General features: G+C 41.7%; 1 protein-coding gene across 2 annotated transcripts; it reads left to right on the top strand.

Annotated features, from left to right (window-relative positions):
* Positions 1–632: 632 nt before the first annotated feature.
* On the top strand, positions 633–12,081 carry LOC112250068 (leukocyte elastase inhibitor-like). Of its 2 annotated transcripts, none has more exons than XM_024419922.2 (7): positions 633–835; positions 2,574–2,752; positions 3,846–3,983; positions 4,246–4,363; positions 5,668–5,810; positions 6,115–6,282; positions 11,485–12,081. In XM_024419922.2, the coding sequence occupies exons 1-7, from the start codon at positions 733–735 to the stop codon at positions 11,890–11,892; spliced, it is 1,257 nt and encodes a 418-aa protein (XP_024275690.1). In that variant the 5' UTR covers positions 633–732; the 3' UTR covers positions 11,893–12,081. The 2 variants fall into 2 exon arrangements, with proteins under 2 accessions (XP_024275690.1, XP_024275696.1); XM_024419928.2 differs by having other exon boundaries at positions 687–835; positions 2,570–2,752.
* Positions 12,082–18,340: the final 6,259 nt, after the last annotated feature.

Genomic DNA, 18,340 nt, shown 5'->3' with positions numbered 1-18,340 from the left:
AGGTGTGGCAGTTTCTGTCCCGCTGTCTGTATGTCCCCTTTCTGTCTGTCGGTTCCCTCATTTTGGTACTGTGGAGGGGCGCACGGGTGACCTCAGCCAAGAGAGAGAGAGAGAGGGGCGGAAAGGAAGGGCGGGGCGAGGTATTGATAGTGAGAATCAGTCATGTTTGTTCTGCATTGGTCACCATGGATTACCCCATTTGGAGTGACTGATAAGGCCGTCATTGTAAATAAGAATTTGTTCTTAACTGTCTTGCCTAGTTAAATAAAGGTTAGATATTTTTTTAAGTAAAAAATAAGAAAGAAAAGGGTGAAAACCAAAACGGGACTGAGACAGAAACTCACCCACCTGCTACATGTTGAAGAAGACAGGAATGTATCCGAGAGAACAAAAGTCACCTGGCTTAATATTGATGGGAAATTCAAGGTGTGACTGGTAATGGCGTCTGTCTGCTCTGACTCTGCTTTGAAGTTGTGTATGTGTTAATCATTAAAGTCATCCTGAAATGTGGGTTCCCTGCTTGGACATCCTATATCTTAGTAGGGCAGGTACGGCAGAGGAACCAAAGTCCAGCAGGTAGGAGCTTAGTGAACTCAGTCTTACTGACAATATCAATAGGCGAACTGACTTACGCAAAGTGGATAGGCCTGTATATTCAGTCCCCACCCAGTTTTATGGCTCGGTAGAGCAGTGCATAGCCTATATTAAAGGACGTACAGAGATGACTTGGGCATGAGGCAAATTTCCGGGCTTATTTGCAGTTCTCTGTTGTTTTGTTTCTCTTTCACTGGAACAGTGCATGTCGGAGCTTTTCACACACAGAGAAGCAGAACGGGTAAGTGACAAATATTAGTCTTCCTAATCCCAAGCACACTACAGTAGCATGATTTGTAGGCCTACACTTGTAGCCTACATGCATTTAGCTTTTAGCTGTTGAATATACGGTGCCTTCGGAAAGTATTCAGATCCCTTGACTTTTTCCACATTTTGTTACGTTACAGCTCAATTCTAAAATTGATTAAGTTTAAAAATAATAATAATAATCCTCAGCAATCTACACACAATACCCCATAATGAAAAAAGCGAAAACAGGTTGTTAGACATTTTTGCAAATGTATGAAAAATGAAAAACAGAAATACCGATGCGTAAGTATTCAGACCCTTTGCTATGAGACTTGAAATTGAGCTCAGGTGCATTCTGTTTCCATTGATCACTCTTGTGAGGCTGTGTGCTGCCAGGACAACAACCTCTCCCTCAACGTGATCAAGACAAAGGAGATGATTGTGAAAAACAGGAAAAAGAGGACCGAGCACGCCCCCATTCTCCCACGATGGGGCTGCAGTGGAGCAGGTTGAGAGCTTCAAGTTTCTTGGTGTCCACATCATCAACAAACTAACATGGTACAAGCACACCAAGACAGTCGTAAAGCGGGCACAACAAAACCTATTCCCCCTCAGGAGATGGGTCCTCAGATCTCCTGAGGTTCTACAGCTGCATCATCGAGAGCATCCTGAATGGTTGCATCACTGCCTGGTATGGCAACTGCTCGGCCTCCGACCGCAAGGCACTACAGAGGGTAGTGCGAACGGCCCAGTACATCACTGGGGCCAAGCGTCCTGCCATCCATGACCTCTATACCAGGCGGTGTCAGAGGAAGAACCCTAAAAATTGTCAAAGACTCCAGCCACCCTCGTCATAGACTGTTCTCTCTGCTACCGCACGGCAAGTGGTACCGGAGTGCCAAGTCTAGGTCCAAAAGGCTTCTTAACAGCTTCAACCCCAAAGCCATAAGACTCCTGAACATCTAGTCAAATGGCTACCCAGACTATTTGCATTGCTCCCCCCCCCCTACCCTCTTCACACCACTGCCACTCTCTGTTGTCATCTATGCATAGTCACTTTAATAACTCTGCCTACATGTACATACTACCTCAACTAACCGGTGCCCCCACACATTGACTCTGTACCAGCACCCCCCTGTATATATTGTTATTTTTTACTGCTGCTCTTTAATTACTTGTTACTTTTATCTATATATATCTATATATATATTTTTTAATCTACACTGTTGGTTAGGGGCCCGTAAGTAAGCATTTCACTGTAAGGTTGTATCTACACCTGTTGTATTCTGCGCATGTGACTAATAACATTTGATTTGATTTGAGATGCTTCTACAACTTGAATGGAGTTCACCAGTGGTATATTCCATTGACTGGACATGATTTAGAAAGGCACACACCTGTAGCAATTGGTATGTGAGGGTGCAAGAACACTGGGTTAAAATGAACAATAACATTCTGCCATGGAATCTATTTCTCTATTGTCAATGTCATTGAGTAGCCTATACAGTGTAGGCCCAAACTAGAGTGAATTGGATCAGAATTCATGCAGGATCAATGATAACTTGATTTCCAAAATTAAATAGACTAGTGATGGGGAGATGTGTGGAGTAGATTTTGGTCACATAAGATGCTCCAAAACGTCATATTGTCACATTCAAATCAGTGTAGATCTGATGATCTGATTAGTCTGCATATGTCAAACAATACTGTAATGTCCTTTCTTCAGACAGATCAGTCATCAGCCATGGCTTCTATCAGCAGCTCTAACACAGCCTTTGCCTTGGAGCTGTACCGCACTCTGGGTCAGACCAACACAGGGAATGTCTTCATCTCCCCCTTCAGTATCAGCTCAGCTCTGGCCATGGTCTACCTGGGAGCTAAAGGAGACACAGCTACTCAGATGGCAAAGGTAACGCACACATACTCAGATACACAGACATGGGCAAACGCACACACACACACAGATACGCACTGAGAGAGATAGACACACATACACACCCTTAAAGTAGGCTACATGTAACGTAGATCGAAGACATGACTAACTCTGACTATTGCTACTCAACTTGTACTTTGGAACGTACCACAGCAGTATCTACGTCAGTATCACTGTCCAGCTAGTTACCATGGGGAGGGCTATAAACCCACAGGTTACTTTTTCCCAAATGGCACCCTATTCCCTATATAGTGCACTACTTTTGACCAGGGCCCATAGGGCTATAGGCAGGGAATAATAGGGTGCCATATGGGACGTATTTCCATTTACAGTAGCATATTACACCATAACAATTTCTATGTGTGCGAGATGTACACTGCACTTTATCTGCACACAGTCCAAGCTTGATTTAGTCACCTTTATTCATTTCATCATCATAACCCAAAGGGTTGCAAAGGGAGGGTATATTACCGATAACTTTCTAAGTTTACCAGTAAACTACCAGAATTTAGGAAACTTGGGTATGATTTAGACATTTTAATAATGTAAAATATATACATTAATAAAAAATAAGAGGATTTTAAAATGTTTTTTAAAAAATGACAAAGCTGTAAAATATGATTCTAAATATAGAATACTTGTTGAGTAGCGTTCATTCGTATTTAATGAGGAGTTCAGCATTAAATATTTTTATACTCTTATTTATTTTGCTATGTCAACATGTCTTTGTTGTAAATGTTTTGGCACTTAACTGGTGGCAGTTGTGAAAAAAGTTGAAAATGATTCCATTAGAATTTGTTTTTTAAATTAATTACGCTATTTTCTCATAGTTAATCCATTAGAAACTCATGGACAACATGGACACAGATATAAAAATGAATATTTTGAACGAATACATTTTTTAGAAGTTATTCAAGTATACAGTATTTACCAAAGTTACCATCAATTGCAATAGATTAACTGTAAATGACCACAAATTCTGGTGACTTTGGCAAATGATTAGTTGTTTTGCAACCCTAACCACCATTATCATCACTTTAACCATCTTTCCTCTCTGAATTCTCCCCAGGTTCTGTCATTCAACTTGACTAAAGACGTCCACACAGATTTCCAGACACTCAATGGAGATATCAACTCTCCCTCTGCATCTTACATCCTGAAACTGGCCAATCGCCTGTATGGAGAGAAGACCTGCAACTTCCTGACTGTGAGTTTCACTATAAACTATACTTTTCATGCAAGTAGCAAGTAACAACCACACTACCACTTTACAGGCTACTAATCTATACAATCTTTTCACATTTACGGATATGCTGAGGTAATAATTACATACCCAATGTTCTCTAGTAATACTAGTCCTGTGCGAATAGGGCTTTATTGAAACAGACAGACTGGCTGTGTTATTACTGTCCCCAGAAGTTCTACCGTGTTTCCCTATATGCTAATTGAACTGTTTCACTCTGCTGTAGGAGTTTTTAGAATCCACCCACAAGTTCTACCATGCAGACATGAAGGCAGTGGATTTCCTCGGCGCAGCAGAGGAGGCCAGAGGAGAGATCAATGGCTGGGTGGAGCAGCAGACAGCGAGTATGATCATTCAACATATCAATCAATCATTCAGTTAATCAATCACATACAGTAACAAGTTGGGACACACCTACTCATTCCAGGGGGTATCTTATTTTTTCTGTTTTCTACATTGGAGAATAATAGTGAAGACATCAAAACTATGAAATTACACATATGGAATCATGTAGTAACCAAAAAAGTGTTAAACAAAATATTTTAGATTTCAGATTCTTCAAAGTAGCCACCGTTTGCCTTGATTTGCAGCGATACGCCATCCCATCTGGTTTGCTCTTAGTGGGACTATCATTTGTTTTTCAAAAGGACAATGACCCCAAACACACCTCCAGGCAGTGTAAGGGCTATTTGACCAAGGAGAGTGATGGAGTGCTGCATCAGATGACCTGGCCTCCACAATCACATGACCTCAACCCAATTGAGATGGTTTGGGATGAGTTGGACCACAGAGTGAAGTAAAATCAGCCAGCAAGTGCTCCTCATGTGTGGGAACTCCTTCAAGACTGTTGGAAAAGAATGCCAAGAGTGTGCAAAGCTGTCATCAAAGCAATGGGTGGCTACTTTGAAGAATCTAAAATCTAAAATATAGTTAGATTTGTTTAACACTTTTTTGGTTAATACATGATTCTATATGTACTATTTCATAGTGTTGATGTCTTCACTATTACTCTACAATGTAGACAATAGTAAAAATAAAGAAAAACCCTTGAATGAGTAGGTGTGTCCAAACTTTGGACTGGTACTGTATAGTGTCTAAATTGGGAAATATGTAGTGCAATACAGGGAGGAAAAAACACAACATAAATACAACAACATTAGATTAGATTAAAGAAGCAGCTAATGGGGATCCATGATAAATACAAATACAAATATATGAACGTTTGAACATCTTGAAGAACAATCTAGCCTTGGCCATGTACAGCCAGAAGAGAACTGGCCACCCCCTCAAAGCCTGGTTCCTCTCTGGGTTTCTTCCTAGATTCCTGCCTTTCTAGGCTGTTTTTCCTGCCACCATGCTTCTACATCTGCAATGCTTGCTGTTTAGGGTGTTAGGCTGGGTTTCTGTATAAGCACTTTGTGACATCTGCTGATGTAAAATGGGCTTTATAAATACATTTGATTGATTGAACCATCAGATCTGTAACTAGGATCAGCTAACATGGAACTCAACATAAGATGAATAAATGTGTCTTTGCTTAAATGACATTAGAACCATATGGTACTTCTTGTTTTAGAGTTGCTTTTGGTTTAGATTGTTTCATTTTGTGTGTGTACGTGCATGTGTGTTTGTATGTTTGCGTTTACAGACAAAATCAAAGATCTGCTGAAGCCGGGGACAGTCAGTGCTATGACAAGGTTGGCTCTAGTCAACGCCATCTACTTCAAAGGAAACTGGCTGAATCGATTTGACCAAAAAGACACCAAAGAGATGCCCTTCAAACTAAACCAGGTCAATATTGTCACTAATATTTAGATAGATATCTATGCTGAGTAATTCAACAATGGAATTATAATATAATTATATACTACACTACTAGAAGATATGATGAAAATGTATATTAAACCAAAAAGGATTCAAAAGCTCACTTTAAATGGGCCTTATTTATAGCAATGGTACAGGCAAAGATTTGACATGCGTGTGACATCCAAGAGACAAAACAAACCTTCAGGTTACACTGTATAGGCCTATTGTGAATTATATGGTGGTCAGATGAACTCATTCTCCTTGTCTGTTATATTCTGTGATTTATCAGAATGAAAGCAAGCCAGTTCAGATGATGCACCAGATGAAGAAGTTCCCCTTTAACTACGTCCCAGACTATAACCTCCAGATCGTGGAGCTTCCGTATGTGGACGAGGAGCTCAGTATGTTTGTCCTGCTACCTGAGGAGGCCACTGATGGATCTGATCCCCTAGTGAAGGTATACACAACCTCCTGTATCCTTTTCACACTACTGAAGCAACCCTTACTAATGAGCCATGTTACAAATCCCGCAAAGTGGGTTAACCCTATTGGCTCGATGCGTAGGGGAGGTTTGCCTTTCATGCCAGCAACCCGGGTTCGCTTCGCTGTCCCTCTGTTCAATACACTACAAAACCTCCTATAGTTAAAGTGGTACTTCACCCAAATTACAAAATTACATTGGTTTCCTTACCATGAAAACAGACTATGGTCAAGGTACAGTGGTTCTTCCTTTGAAAGTTGTGTCATACTGCATCACAGCTTGTGGGGTGCCACAGAATTCTATGGCACGTTATTTAAGTGTCAGCCATTGTTGCCATTAATGCTAGTTTGACCACCAGAGGGCATCTTTGAGAAGTTAAGTTATTGAAATGACATGGCGCTGTAGACTCGAGTCATTAAGAGCTGTTATAGCGTAACTTACTTATTGGCATACAGGCCTACTTCAATATACAGTATATCAATCAATCATTAGTTAATTTGTGCGTGTCATCACGTCTTACATGTCTTTAAATGCATTCAAGCATTTTAGTTATAACTTGAAATAACGAAGGGAGCCATGAATATTTAAATAATGAATAAACCTAAACATGTCGGCTAAAGCGATTGAATTTAGGAATGCATTTGACGGTTTTTAATATTAAGAAAATATGGCGCTGTACAACGTGACCGGTCGGGAGTAAGCCTAGGCTACTAAGTGACTGCGAGTGAAGAGCAAAAATAATCCTAACATTTCCAACCCTAATTGTAGGCTAACCAATACCCAAACAGAGATCAAATTAAAAAATAAAATCTCATTGATTTATCAAGCCCAGTCCCCATGCTTGTCTCAGAGCAGCACAAAATGGTGCTGAAATACCACACGTGGGTAGGCTATTGCTTCAAATCCTATTATAACAATTGGATGACTTTGGGAGTTTCAGTAAGCAACAATTTGTTGCCTTCTTTAGCCTACTTTAGCCTTCCTATATTTCTGTTATTCAGTGATATTTATTCCCATAGTAATTTGTTATGGATCCATCCAGATGTGGTTAGAAAACAGTGCATTTGGTGGGCTATGCAAAAGTATGGGAGAGGTGACATGCCTCGCAAACATCCATTACTACATTTAAAGTCCCTAAACTCTGCAAGTGTCCCTACCCCTACCCTCCTTTCCTATTGTCCTGCTGATAGCCTATCAAGGGTGGAAGGCTTCTTTTGTATTAAATACATTTTTTAATTACAGTCATTTACCATTCTCATTCTCAGAGTGTAAACGTTGTTAACAACCTGCTACACTTGTCTCCAACTGTTAATTAACTGTATTCTAAAAAATAAAAACACAGGATCTACAGTGGTACAAATATATTATTGAATTGGGTTTTAAAAAACTGTTTTAAAATGAATATGTTTACTAGGCTACTGTGCAGTCTGACGAAACCAACAGGGCAATGAGAATAGACAACAGAAGCAGGAACAGCATAGGGCTGATTGACTTACTCATTCCTGGCTTTCGTTCAAAATAAGTTATATTATTAAAACAGTGTCTGGTGCTCTCTAATGTGTGGATAGGCCACTGGGAGTAAACGGATACTGTACTGCACTCTGGTCAAAGAGTGATGACAGACACAGAAGACCAGTCTAGGAGTTCAATGATGAACCAGAGTATACATGTGGTCTGTGTACAGAGGGAAACAGGATACAAGAAATAGAAAATGACTACAATGTAAATCCAATAAACAATGTTACATTAAACACTAATGTCAACAATCTCTGTACACAATTGACAATAAGAGAAAAATAACACACCACAGTTCCTCTCAAGATAATTAACATTACAGTTACACCAACGGGTAGGCTAATCACACAATTGTACAAAGTGGTAAGGGAACTGGTGAAGAAAGTTACATACACATTTCTTGCATTTCCATATAGCAACAGGAATATTATAAAAGTGAAATAAGTATTTGTTCTGACTTACATTTTGTCAAAAATGCACAAATATCCTTGCAAATGAAAATAGTCTGATCTCCACAAAAGCCAACCTAACTAAGAAATACATTTAGTTGGTTGCCATGGTGAATAATCCAATAATAATTGGGAGGACACATAAAAGGAAACATCAAAGAGTTTACCGGAATCTCAAAATGAAAAGACTGGCAGATCAATAAAATGTCATTGTAAATCTTATTACATTTAGAGGATTCTAAATTAATATCTAAGGGGCTTTTATACAATTATAATGCAGGGTTAATAATAAATTAATATGTTTGTAGGGGTTGATACATTTTTGTTGTTGGGGCAAATCTGTTTTTAGAGTACTTAAGCATTGTAAGTTTGCCCATTTTGGCCCTTAGGCTACACTTTAGAATAGGACTCAACTCTAACTGACCGCACTATCTATCGGTAGTCTAAACTGTGGCACAAATTTGGGGATTTTTCACACCTAGCCAAGCTATTGGAGTATCCTTTTGCGAAAAACAAGTGTTTGAAAACATGTTTTCAAAATTCCTCCAGCTGTATATAACTACTGTAAATAAAAACAGCATCTACAGTGGTACAAATAAATTATTGAATTAGATTTTTTTTCAACTGTTTTCAAATGTTTGTTTATGAAGCTACTGTGCAGTCTGACAAGTAAACACAGCCTACAGTACATAGTAAACATGGTAAAGGGCCTAATTCCTTACGTAAGGGAGAGCAGGCCATGTCCAGACTTTCTCTGTGACCTCAAGTACTCATTAACTAGTCTTTAATGCTTTTTCGTGTTCCATCAGTCAAGGACAGAAACTTCTGAGACACACCCGGAGGTTCACTGGTAAGCCACATTTGTCTCGGGATCCATCCCAGTTGGTATTCTGTGTCCACTCGTGGTATCTCTCTTTGGTTACACATCCTTGGAATAGCAGAACAGCATAACGGTCCGGACGGCCCTTGCTGTGCCTGGTGAGCAGTTCGTCAAGTTTTCTTGTCAGAAGAGGAATGGAAATGTCAGTGTGAAACGACGACCTGACGAACCCACCACGTATGTTGACTCTGCCGGTCAGAGGTGGAGTTCCAGAGCTCACAGGTGTGCCTGGCATGGATTGTGACTCCATCTCATTCCTCGCCCTCTTCAACGTGTGATTCTCCACCTGACTCTCCGTCAATACCGCCTGGCTCTGGACCAATGGATCAGCTGTCGCCCGTATCTCTCGTATCCCTCAGAGAATATTTCTCTTTCTGCTGGTCTGCCTTCAATGACTTAATCTCGGTCTTCAAAGTTTGAATCTGATCCATGTGCATCTTCATCAGATGAGCCAAATGGTACAGCCCTGAGCCCACCATCGATTACAGTGGCCTATGGAATAAACGGAAACACGCAAATGCTGCGTACAGAAACACATTTTAAGAATCTAGCTAAACTAACCACTTTTTTGGGAACCAATGTATTTTTTCTGTTGTCTGTTGTACAGCTCTTTGTCCACTGATCTCCATGGATGGTTGGGTCGGTTGAGAATGACCAGGATCTCTATTCATTTAAGTGAACAGATTATGTCTTTCAGGAGGAACAGAAAATCTACTGGAGACATTTAAAAAATACTGTTAGACTTGGGGATTATGTAGCTGAGATATACAGTAGTTGAAATGAACATCTACATTTTGAAAGAGTATTTTTATCATTCTTTTATTGACAAAAGCATAAAGATGTTGATGAACAAATACTGTACTGTACAAATACTGTACTCCCTCCAAATTAGAGGATTGGAGTATTCTAAATTTAGATCTAAGGGCCTTTTTCGTTAGGGCAAATCTGGTCTGTGAGAATATCTAAGGGGCTTTTATATAATTAGAATGCAGGGTTAATAATAATCGCTGGATAACAGATCGGGTTTTGAAACTCATTAAGAGACAGCTTCTGTCTTCAATATAATCATTAATTCAGAAGATTAAACCCATAGGTTTTAGGCCTGCAATAGTGTATAATAATCCATGACTTCTGGGAATGTTAAAAATGAGAATTTTGGCTGTTAGAAGTACTAAAATCAACCAATGTCAGCCTTTAAATGCTTTATTATCCAAATGTTTAAAGTGCGTGTGGGTGACGGAGAGAAACAAAATGGTGCAGTTTGAGGCCATGAGGCGGAGGGTGACGCAGTGCTGGAGATCAAATAAATGAGAAGGGGAAAAAAAGCTGGAAAAATAAAGCTTGCAACATGCGTCTGATTATTCATTATGAATACGATTGATTTTGTTTATATTCTTCATTGCAACCACAATGTCACGAATAATTGAACACACACAACATGAGCAGATTAACTTGGTCCAAACAGTCAGAACATTTATTTTTAAAGACTATCAGAAAGAGTGTTGGTACTTATTTATTTTGATCCAAAGCCATGAATGAGTGAGTCACTCAGCTTTATACTGACAAAATGCTGACTCTTTCATTCCGTTTCTTCTTCACATCAGCAAAGGACTCCGTGTTTCAGAAACTCACTTTATATAGAGGGGCTATCACTCTTTCACACGGTGGTAAATAAAGCCTGTTTTTTATTTAGAATGATTTATTTCTGTTTTCAGAGAGAGAGAAACCAAAAGCCCACCCTGCCTATTTTTTTTTTTAATCGTCAGTCGATGGTCCTGGAGTTAAGTTCTCTCTTAACTCCAGGACCACCGACAGTTTTTTTGCCTGATTGCAGGCCTCTAGTGGCAGAGAAGAGAGACTCTCAGACTGTAAATATTTCCATACATTTTTCAAAAAGACAGTCAATTTGTGCCACAGTTTAGACTACCGAGAGATCAGCGTTCTAATTTCCCCTTGTGATAGTGTGGTGCAATGACAGAATCTACCATTAACGGTCACGGCCTAAGCTCTGAACTTTTAAAGAAGAACCACTGTGACAGCATTCCATGCGTTAGTTTTGTTTCCCTGGTTTCCAAATGCTAACGTTTTAGCATTTGTGGCAAAATCCAATGCAAGTCATGGTACCTATATTAGCATTTTCCACGCATCATTTGCCACTAGGTGGTGGATTTGGCTCAGGCCTGGGTAGGCTGCTGAAAATCCCACTACTAGAGTATCATCTATCATCTGTATGAGTGTCAATGCTGCTATGCCTCTACACTGATTGGGTTTTAACTGTGTGTGTTTCACCTTCTTTCTATACTGACTGGGTTTTAACTGTATGTACCATTTTAGCTGGAGAGAGAGCTGACCATTGAGAAACTGGACGAGTGGACCAGCAGGGACAACATGGACACGGGTACAGAGGTCATAGTTCACCTGCCCAAGTTTAAACTGGAGTTGGACTACGAGCTGAACGAGCCCCTGACCCAGCTGGGCATGAAGGACGTGTTTGAGGGGGGCAGGGCTGACCTGTCTGGGATGAACGGGGAGGGGGGGCTCTTCCTGTCTACGGTGGCCCATAAGGCCTTTGTGGAGGTGAACGAGGAGGGGACGGAGGCTGCCGCCGCCACTGCTGGGATAGTAGCGTTCTGTATGATCCGAGAGGAACACTTCACAGCTGACCACCCCTTCCTTTTCTTCATCCGGCATAACAAGAGCAAAAGCATCCTCTTCCTCGGCAGATTATCCTCTCCTCAGTAGAAGACTGGTTAAAAAAGCATAGAGAAGATTTAATTTATAACATTTATTTGACAGGGACAAATGAACATCATTCAACATTTCTGTAAATGTGGCAGATTTAGCAAGCTAGCTAGTAGCTAGTTCCATCAGCCCTTGATTGAATCCGCTATAAAAAAATATATATTTGAAAAATAAAGGAAAATGTCTATATTTGTCTGTTTGAAAAGTATCATTGTGTGCGATCTTGGTTCCCTTATACACTTATTTTGACAACAGAGCAATCTGGGATTAAAATAACAAGGGGGAGGGGTAAACAGCTGAGAGTTGGGGCTGGAGAAATGTAGTCAAGTAGCCTTGCACAAGCTGATAAGACTGCTCATCGGCGCAGGAGCCTATCTTCTGTTTCTGTAGCGTGAGGCAGCTTGTATACCCCCTGGACAGGACACTAGTCTATTGCAGGGACTTACCCCAATCTGTCTACATAATGCTGAGTGCTAAGCAGATATGCACTGGGTACTATTTTTACAGTCCTTGGTATGACTCGGCCAGGGATCGAGCCACTCAAAACACAAGGTCTCTGAAATGATTGAACAAATGCAACCACTCAAATACATAGGCAGAGCTATAGATGCAAGGACTGACCATCCATTTTTAACCATGTTTTGAAGCTGTGTTTGTTTACAATACCATAACAGAGTTGAACTAAACTAATGAGAAGGATGTATGAGATGTATTTTTTTTTAAATGGCTATACAGTGCATTCGAAACATATCCAGACCCCACATTTTGTTCTGTTACAATCTTATTCTGAAATTAATTTTTTATTTTTTTTCCCCTCATCAATCTGCACACATTACCTCATAATGAGAAAGTGAAAGCATTTATTCATTTTTTGCAAATGTATTTAATCGAAAAAATTAAAATACCTTATTTACATAAGTATTCACACACTTTGCGAAATTGAGCTCAGGTGCATCCTGTTTCATTGATCATTCATGAGATGTTTCTACAACTCAGTCCACCTGTGGTAAATTTAATTGATTGGACATGATTTGGAAAGGCCGACATCTGTCGATGTAAGGTCCCACAGTTGACAGTGCATGTCAGAGCAAAAACCAAGCCATGAGGTCGAAGGAATTGTCTGTAGAGCTCTGAGACAGGATTGTGTTAAGGCACAGATTTGGGGAAGGGTACCAACAAATGTCTGCAGCATTTAAGGTCTCCAGAACACAGTGACCTCCATCATTCATACATGGAAGAAGTTTGGAACCACCAAGACTCTTCCTAAAGCTGGCCGCCCGACCAAACTGAGCAATCGGTGGTGAAGGGCCTTGGTCAGGGAGGTGACCAAGTACCCAAATGGTCAGTCTGATAGAACTCCAGTGTTTATCTGTGGAGATGGGTGAACCTTCCAGAAGGACAATCATCACTGCAGCACTCCACCAATCAGGCCTTTATGGTAGAGTGGCCAGAACGAGCCACTCCTCAGTAAAAGGCACATGGCAGCCCGCTTGGAGTTTGCCAAACGGCACCTTGTGCTCAGGTGCATCGTGTTTTTGGCAGGAAAAGGAAGGAAGCACCTTGTTTCTCAGATTCTCTGGTTGGAAGAAAACGAGATTGAACTATTGTGACAGATCCTTGATGAAAACCTGCTCCAGAGCACTCAGGACCTCAGACTGGGGCGAATGTTCACCTTCCAACAGGACAACGACCCTAAACACACAGCCAAGACAACGCAGGAGTGGCTTTGGGACAAGTCTCAATGTCCTAGCCAGAGCCCAGACATGAACCCTATCGAACATCTCTGGAGACCTGCAAATAGCTGTGCAGCGATGCTCCCCATCCAACCTGACAGAGCTTGAGAGGATCTGCAGAGAAGAATAGGAGAATCTCCCCAAATACAGGTGTGCCAAGCTTGTAGCGTCATACCCAAGAAGACGAGGCTGTAATTGCTGCCAAAGGCGAGGCTGGCTGAGGCTGTAATTGCTACAAAGTACTGAGTAAAGCGTCTGATACCTTACTTGTAAACACATTTACATAAGTTATCAAGATGGCGCCGAAGAACATGGCTGACATTTTACATTCTCCCAACCAATTGTGCAATTTTGTTTTGTTTTTTTGCGTTTTGTCTAACTTATTTTTTACTTATTGGGTACATAATGTTGCTGCTACCGTCTCTATGACCGAAAATAACTTCTGGACATCAGAAAAGCGATTACTCACAGTGGACTGGAAGAAACTTTTTCCTTTAATAAGTCCGACGAGACTTACGGGAACAGGCCCAGATCCACACCTTTTGCGTGAAGAAAAGACACCGGAAAAGGGAACACAGATCGGAGATCCTTCTGAGAAGCCGAAGGCGAGCGAGTAAACTCCCAATGTCTTCCATTCTCCTTGCTAACGTGCAATCGTTAGAAAATAATATTGATGACCTACTATTAAGATTATCCTACCAACGGGACATTAAAAACTGTAACATCTTATTTTTCACCGAGTCGTGGCTGAACGAACAAACGGACAATATAGAGCTGGCGGGGTTTTCCATGCACCGGCAGAACAGAGACGCTACCTCTGGTAAGACGAGGGGTGGGAGTGTGTCTCTATGTCAATAACAGCTGGTGCGCAATGTCTAATATTAAAGAAGTCTCGAGGTATAGCTCGCCTGAGGTAGAGTACCTTATGATAAGCTGTAGACCACACTATCTACCAAGAGAGTTCTCATCTGTACTATTCGTAGCTGTCTATTTACCACCGCAAAGCGAAGCTGGCACTAAGACCACTCTCAACCCACTCTATAAGGCCATAAGCAAAGAAGAAAACGCTCACACAGAAGCGGCGCTCCTAGTGGCCGAGGACTTTAATGCAGGCAAACAAATCCGTTTTACCACATTTCTACCAGCATGTCACATATGCAACCAGGGGGAAAAAAAATCCTAGACCACCTTTACTCCAAACACAGAGATGCATGCAAAGCTCTCTCCCCGCCCTCAATTTGGCAAATCTGACCACAATTATATCCTCCTGATTACTGCTTACAAGCAAAATCTAAAGCAGGAAGTACCAGTGGCTCGCTCAATACGGAAGTGGTCAGCTGACGCGGATTTGCTAGCACAGACTGGAATATGTTCCTGGATTCATCCAATGGCATTGAGGAATACACCACATCAGTCATGGGCTTCATCAATAAGTGCATCGATGACGTCACCCCCACAGTGACTGTACGTACATATCCCAACCAGAAGCCATGGATTACAGGCAACATCCGCATCGAGCTAAAGGCTAGAGCTGCCGCTTTCAAGGAGCGGGAGACTAATCCGGACTCTTATAAGAAATCCCACTATTCCCTCAGACGAACCATCAAACAAGGAAAGCGTCAAGTCAGGATTAAAAATGAATCCTACTACACCGGCTCTGACGCTCGTCGGATGTGGCAGGGCTTGAAAACTATTATGGACTACAAAGGGAAACCCAGACACGAGCTGCCCATTGACGTGAGCCAACCAGACAAACCAAGGCAAAATGCCTTTTATGCTCTCTTCAAGGCAAGCAACAATGAAGCGTGCACGAGGGCACCAGCTCTTCTGGATGACTATGTGATAACACTCTCGGTAGCCGATGTGATCACAACCTTTAAACAGGTCAACATTCACAAAGCCGCTGGTCCAGACGGATTTCCAGGACACCCTAGACCCACTCCAATTCGCGTATCGCCCCAACAGATCTACAGATGACGCAATCTCAATGGCACTCCACACCGCCCTTTCTCACCTGGACAAAAGGAACACCTATGTGAGAATGCTGTTCATCGACTACAGCTCAGCATTCAACACCATAGTGCCCACAAAGCTCATTACTAAGCTAAGGACTGGGACTAAACACCTCCCTCTGCAACTGGATCCTGGACTTCCTGACGCGCCGCCCCCAGGTGGTAAGAGTAGGCAACAACACATCTGCCACGCTGATCCTTAACACTGGGGCCCCCCAGGGGTGTGTACTTAGTCCCCTCCTGTATTTCCTGTTTACCCACGACTGCGTGGCCAAACACTACTATAACACCATCATTAAGTTTGCTGACAATGCAACAGTGGTAGGCCTGATCATCAACAACGATAAGACGGCCTATAGGGAGGAGGTCAGAGAACTGGCAGTGTGGTGCCAGGACAACAACCTCTCCCTCAATGTGAGCAAGACAAAGGAACAGATTGTGGATTACAGGAAAATGCGGGCTTAACAGGCCCCCATTAACATCGATGGGGCTGTAGTGGAGCGGTTCGAGATTTAAAAGTTCCTTGGTGTCCACATCCCCAATGAACTATCATGGTCCAAACATACCAAGTCAGTCGTGAAGAGGCCACAACAAAACCTTTTCCCCCTCAGGAGACTAAAAAGATTTGGCATGGGCCCCCAAATCCTCAAAGGTTATACAGCTGCACCATCAGGAGTATCCTGACCAGGTGCATCACCGCCTGGTATGGCAACTGCTCGGCATCTGACTGTAAGGCTCTACTTAGGGTAGTGCGAACGGCCCAGTACATCACTGGGGCCAAGCTTCCTGCCATCTAGGACCTCTATATAATAGGCAGTATCAGAGGAAAGCCAATAGAATTGTCAGAGGCTCCAGTCACCAAGTTATAGACTGTTTTCTCTGCTACCGCATGGCAAGCGGTACCGGAGCGCCAAGTCTAGGACAAAAAGGCTCCTCAACAGCTTCTACCCCCCCAAGCTATGAGACTGCTGAACAATTCATAAAAACCGCCACCCCACTCCTTGTACACTGCTGCTACTCGCTGTTTGTTTGTTACCTATGCATAGTCACTTCGCCCCCACCTCCATGTACAGATTACCTCAACTAGCCTGTACCCCTGCACACTGACTCGGTACCCCCTGTATATATAGCCTCGTTATCATTATTCTTATTGTGTTACTTTTTATTTTATCCTACTTGATAAATATTTCCCTCTTCTTGAACTGCACTGTTTAAGGGCTTGTAAGTAAGCATTTCACAGTAGTCTACACTTGTTGTATTGGGTGCATGTGGCAAAAAAAGTTTGATTTTGAGTGTCTATAATTTGGATGGGTTCGGACGCATTCAGACTTTGTGTCGCTGGCAACAGCTTTGGCCACTATCTTCTCGTAATTATTACTTGTCGTTACATTGTGTTCACAATAGACCCAATACAGCATTATGGAGTTGCTTCCTGGTTCACACAACTCCCTCCAACTACAGTACACAGGACAGTATTCCCAAAAGCAAACACTATCGTGTGGACGTATTTAATGCTTACCCTACAAGGTCTGGAGCCTGCTGGTTCGGTTCTACCTGATAATTAATTGCAACCGTCTGGTGTCCCAGGTCTAAATCAGTCCCTGATTCAAGGGGAACAATAAGTTTGAGAGATATTAAGCCTTGTTCACACTGCAGGCCTTATTACTCAAATCAGAAATTTTTCAAATCAGTTTTGGACTACTGACTATCCAAGCAGCAAGTTACAAGCAACCAAATCGGATGTGTGTTCAGACAGCAGTCATTTGCTGAAATGGCTACGCTAGTTGTCATCGTTATGATGGTTGTGTGCACGGTGGTATAGGCCGAGTGGTGGTGGTGCTCGTGCTTCCTATCACTCAGAAGTTATGTAGCAAGCTAAGGTGACAATAATGCCTGCCCTGGACGTTTCCCCAGTTGCTTTGAATGTTCAAAATCATAGTGTAAGAACACTTTGAAATTCTCAAAGGATAAGATGATCCAACTTTCAAAACAATTTTTGGCTAGCCACAGCAGCTGTTCAGCTTTCTAGCACATTTACCAATTTGTTTGTAAACTATTAACAAACTAGTTAGCTACCACGTTCTTGTCAAACTGTCAGAGTAGCTAGCAAGCAACAAGATATCCCAAATAAGTCTAAAAACGAAATAAATCAGATTGAACCATTTTGACAAAAGTCACATGGTTGTAAATCAGATTTGTATGAACAACCTACGAAGTTGGTTTGAAATATTCAATTCCATTTGCGTTTTGGCTGTTCAGACTGCAGGAAAAAGCACAGATTTGAATAAGATATGCAAATAGGAAGCTGTTTATTCTCTATTTTTTTTAAAATTTTACCTTTATTTAACTAGGCAGGTCAGTTAAGAACAAAATCTTATTTTCAATGACGGCCTAGGAACAGTGGGTTAACTGCCTGTTCAGGGGCAGAATGACAGATTTGTACCTTGTCAGCTCAGGGATTTGAACTTGCAACCTTTTGGTTACTAGTCCAACTCTCTAACCACTAGGCTACCCTGCTCCCCTGCTGCTATGTTGGTTGGGGCATGATAGTGACTAGGGTGGGTCATCTAGGTGAATTATATTTCTATGGTGGCCTGATATGGTTCCCAATCAGTGGCAGTGTTTTTCAATGTCTCTGAATGGGGATAATATTTAGGTAGCCATTTTCCCCATTGCTGGTTGTGGGATCTTGTCTACATTTAG

Source organism: Oncorhynchus tshawytscha, linkage group LG01 (assembly GCF_018296145.1).
Source record: "Oncorhynchus tshawytscha isolate Ot180627B linkage group LG01, Otsh_v2.0, whole genome shotgun sequence".
NCBI lineage: Eukaryota > Metazoa > Chordata > Actinopteri > Salmoniformes > Salmonidae > Oncorhynchus > Oncorhynchus tshawytscha.
This window is presented reverse-complemented; position numbering and strand designations above follow the sequence as displayed.

Bases quoted from the DNA above. Each gene is read 5' to 3' on its own strand.
- LOC112250068 (XM_024419922.2), top strand. From the start codon at position 733: ATGAGGCAAATTTCCGGGCTTATTTGCAGTTCTCTGTTGTTTTGTTTC. The intron at 3,984-4,245 runs GTGAGTTTCACT...ACTCTGCTGTAG, and splicing joins AGACCTGCAACTTCCTGACT to GAGTTTTTAGAATCCACCCA. The intron at 5,811-6,114 runs GTCAATATTGTC...GTGATTTATCAG, and splicing joins TGCCCTTCAAACTAAACCAG to AATGAAAGCAAGCCAGTTCA.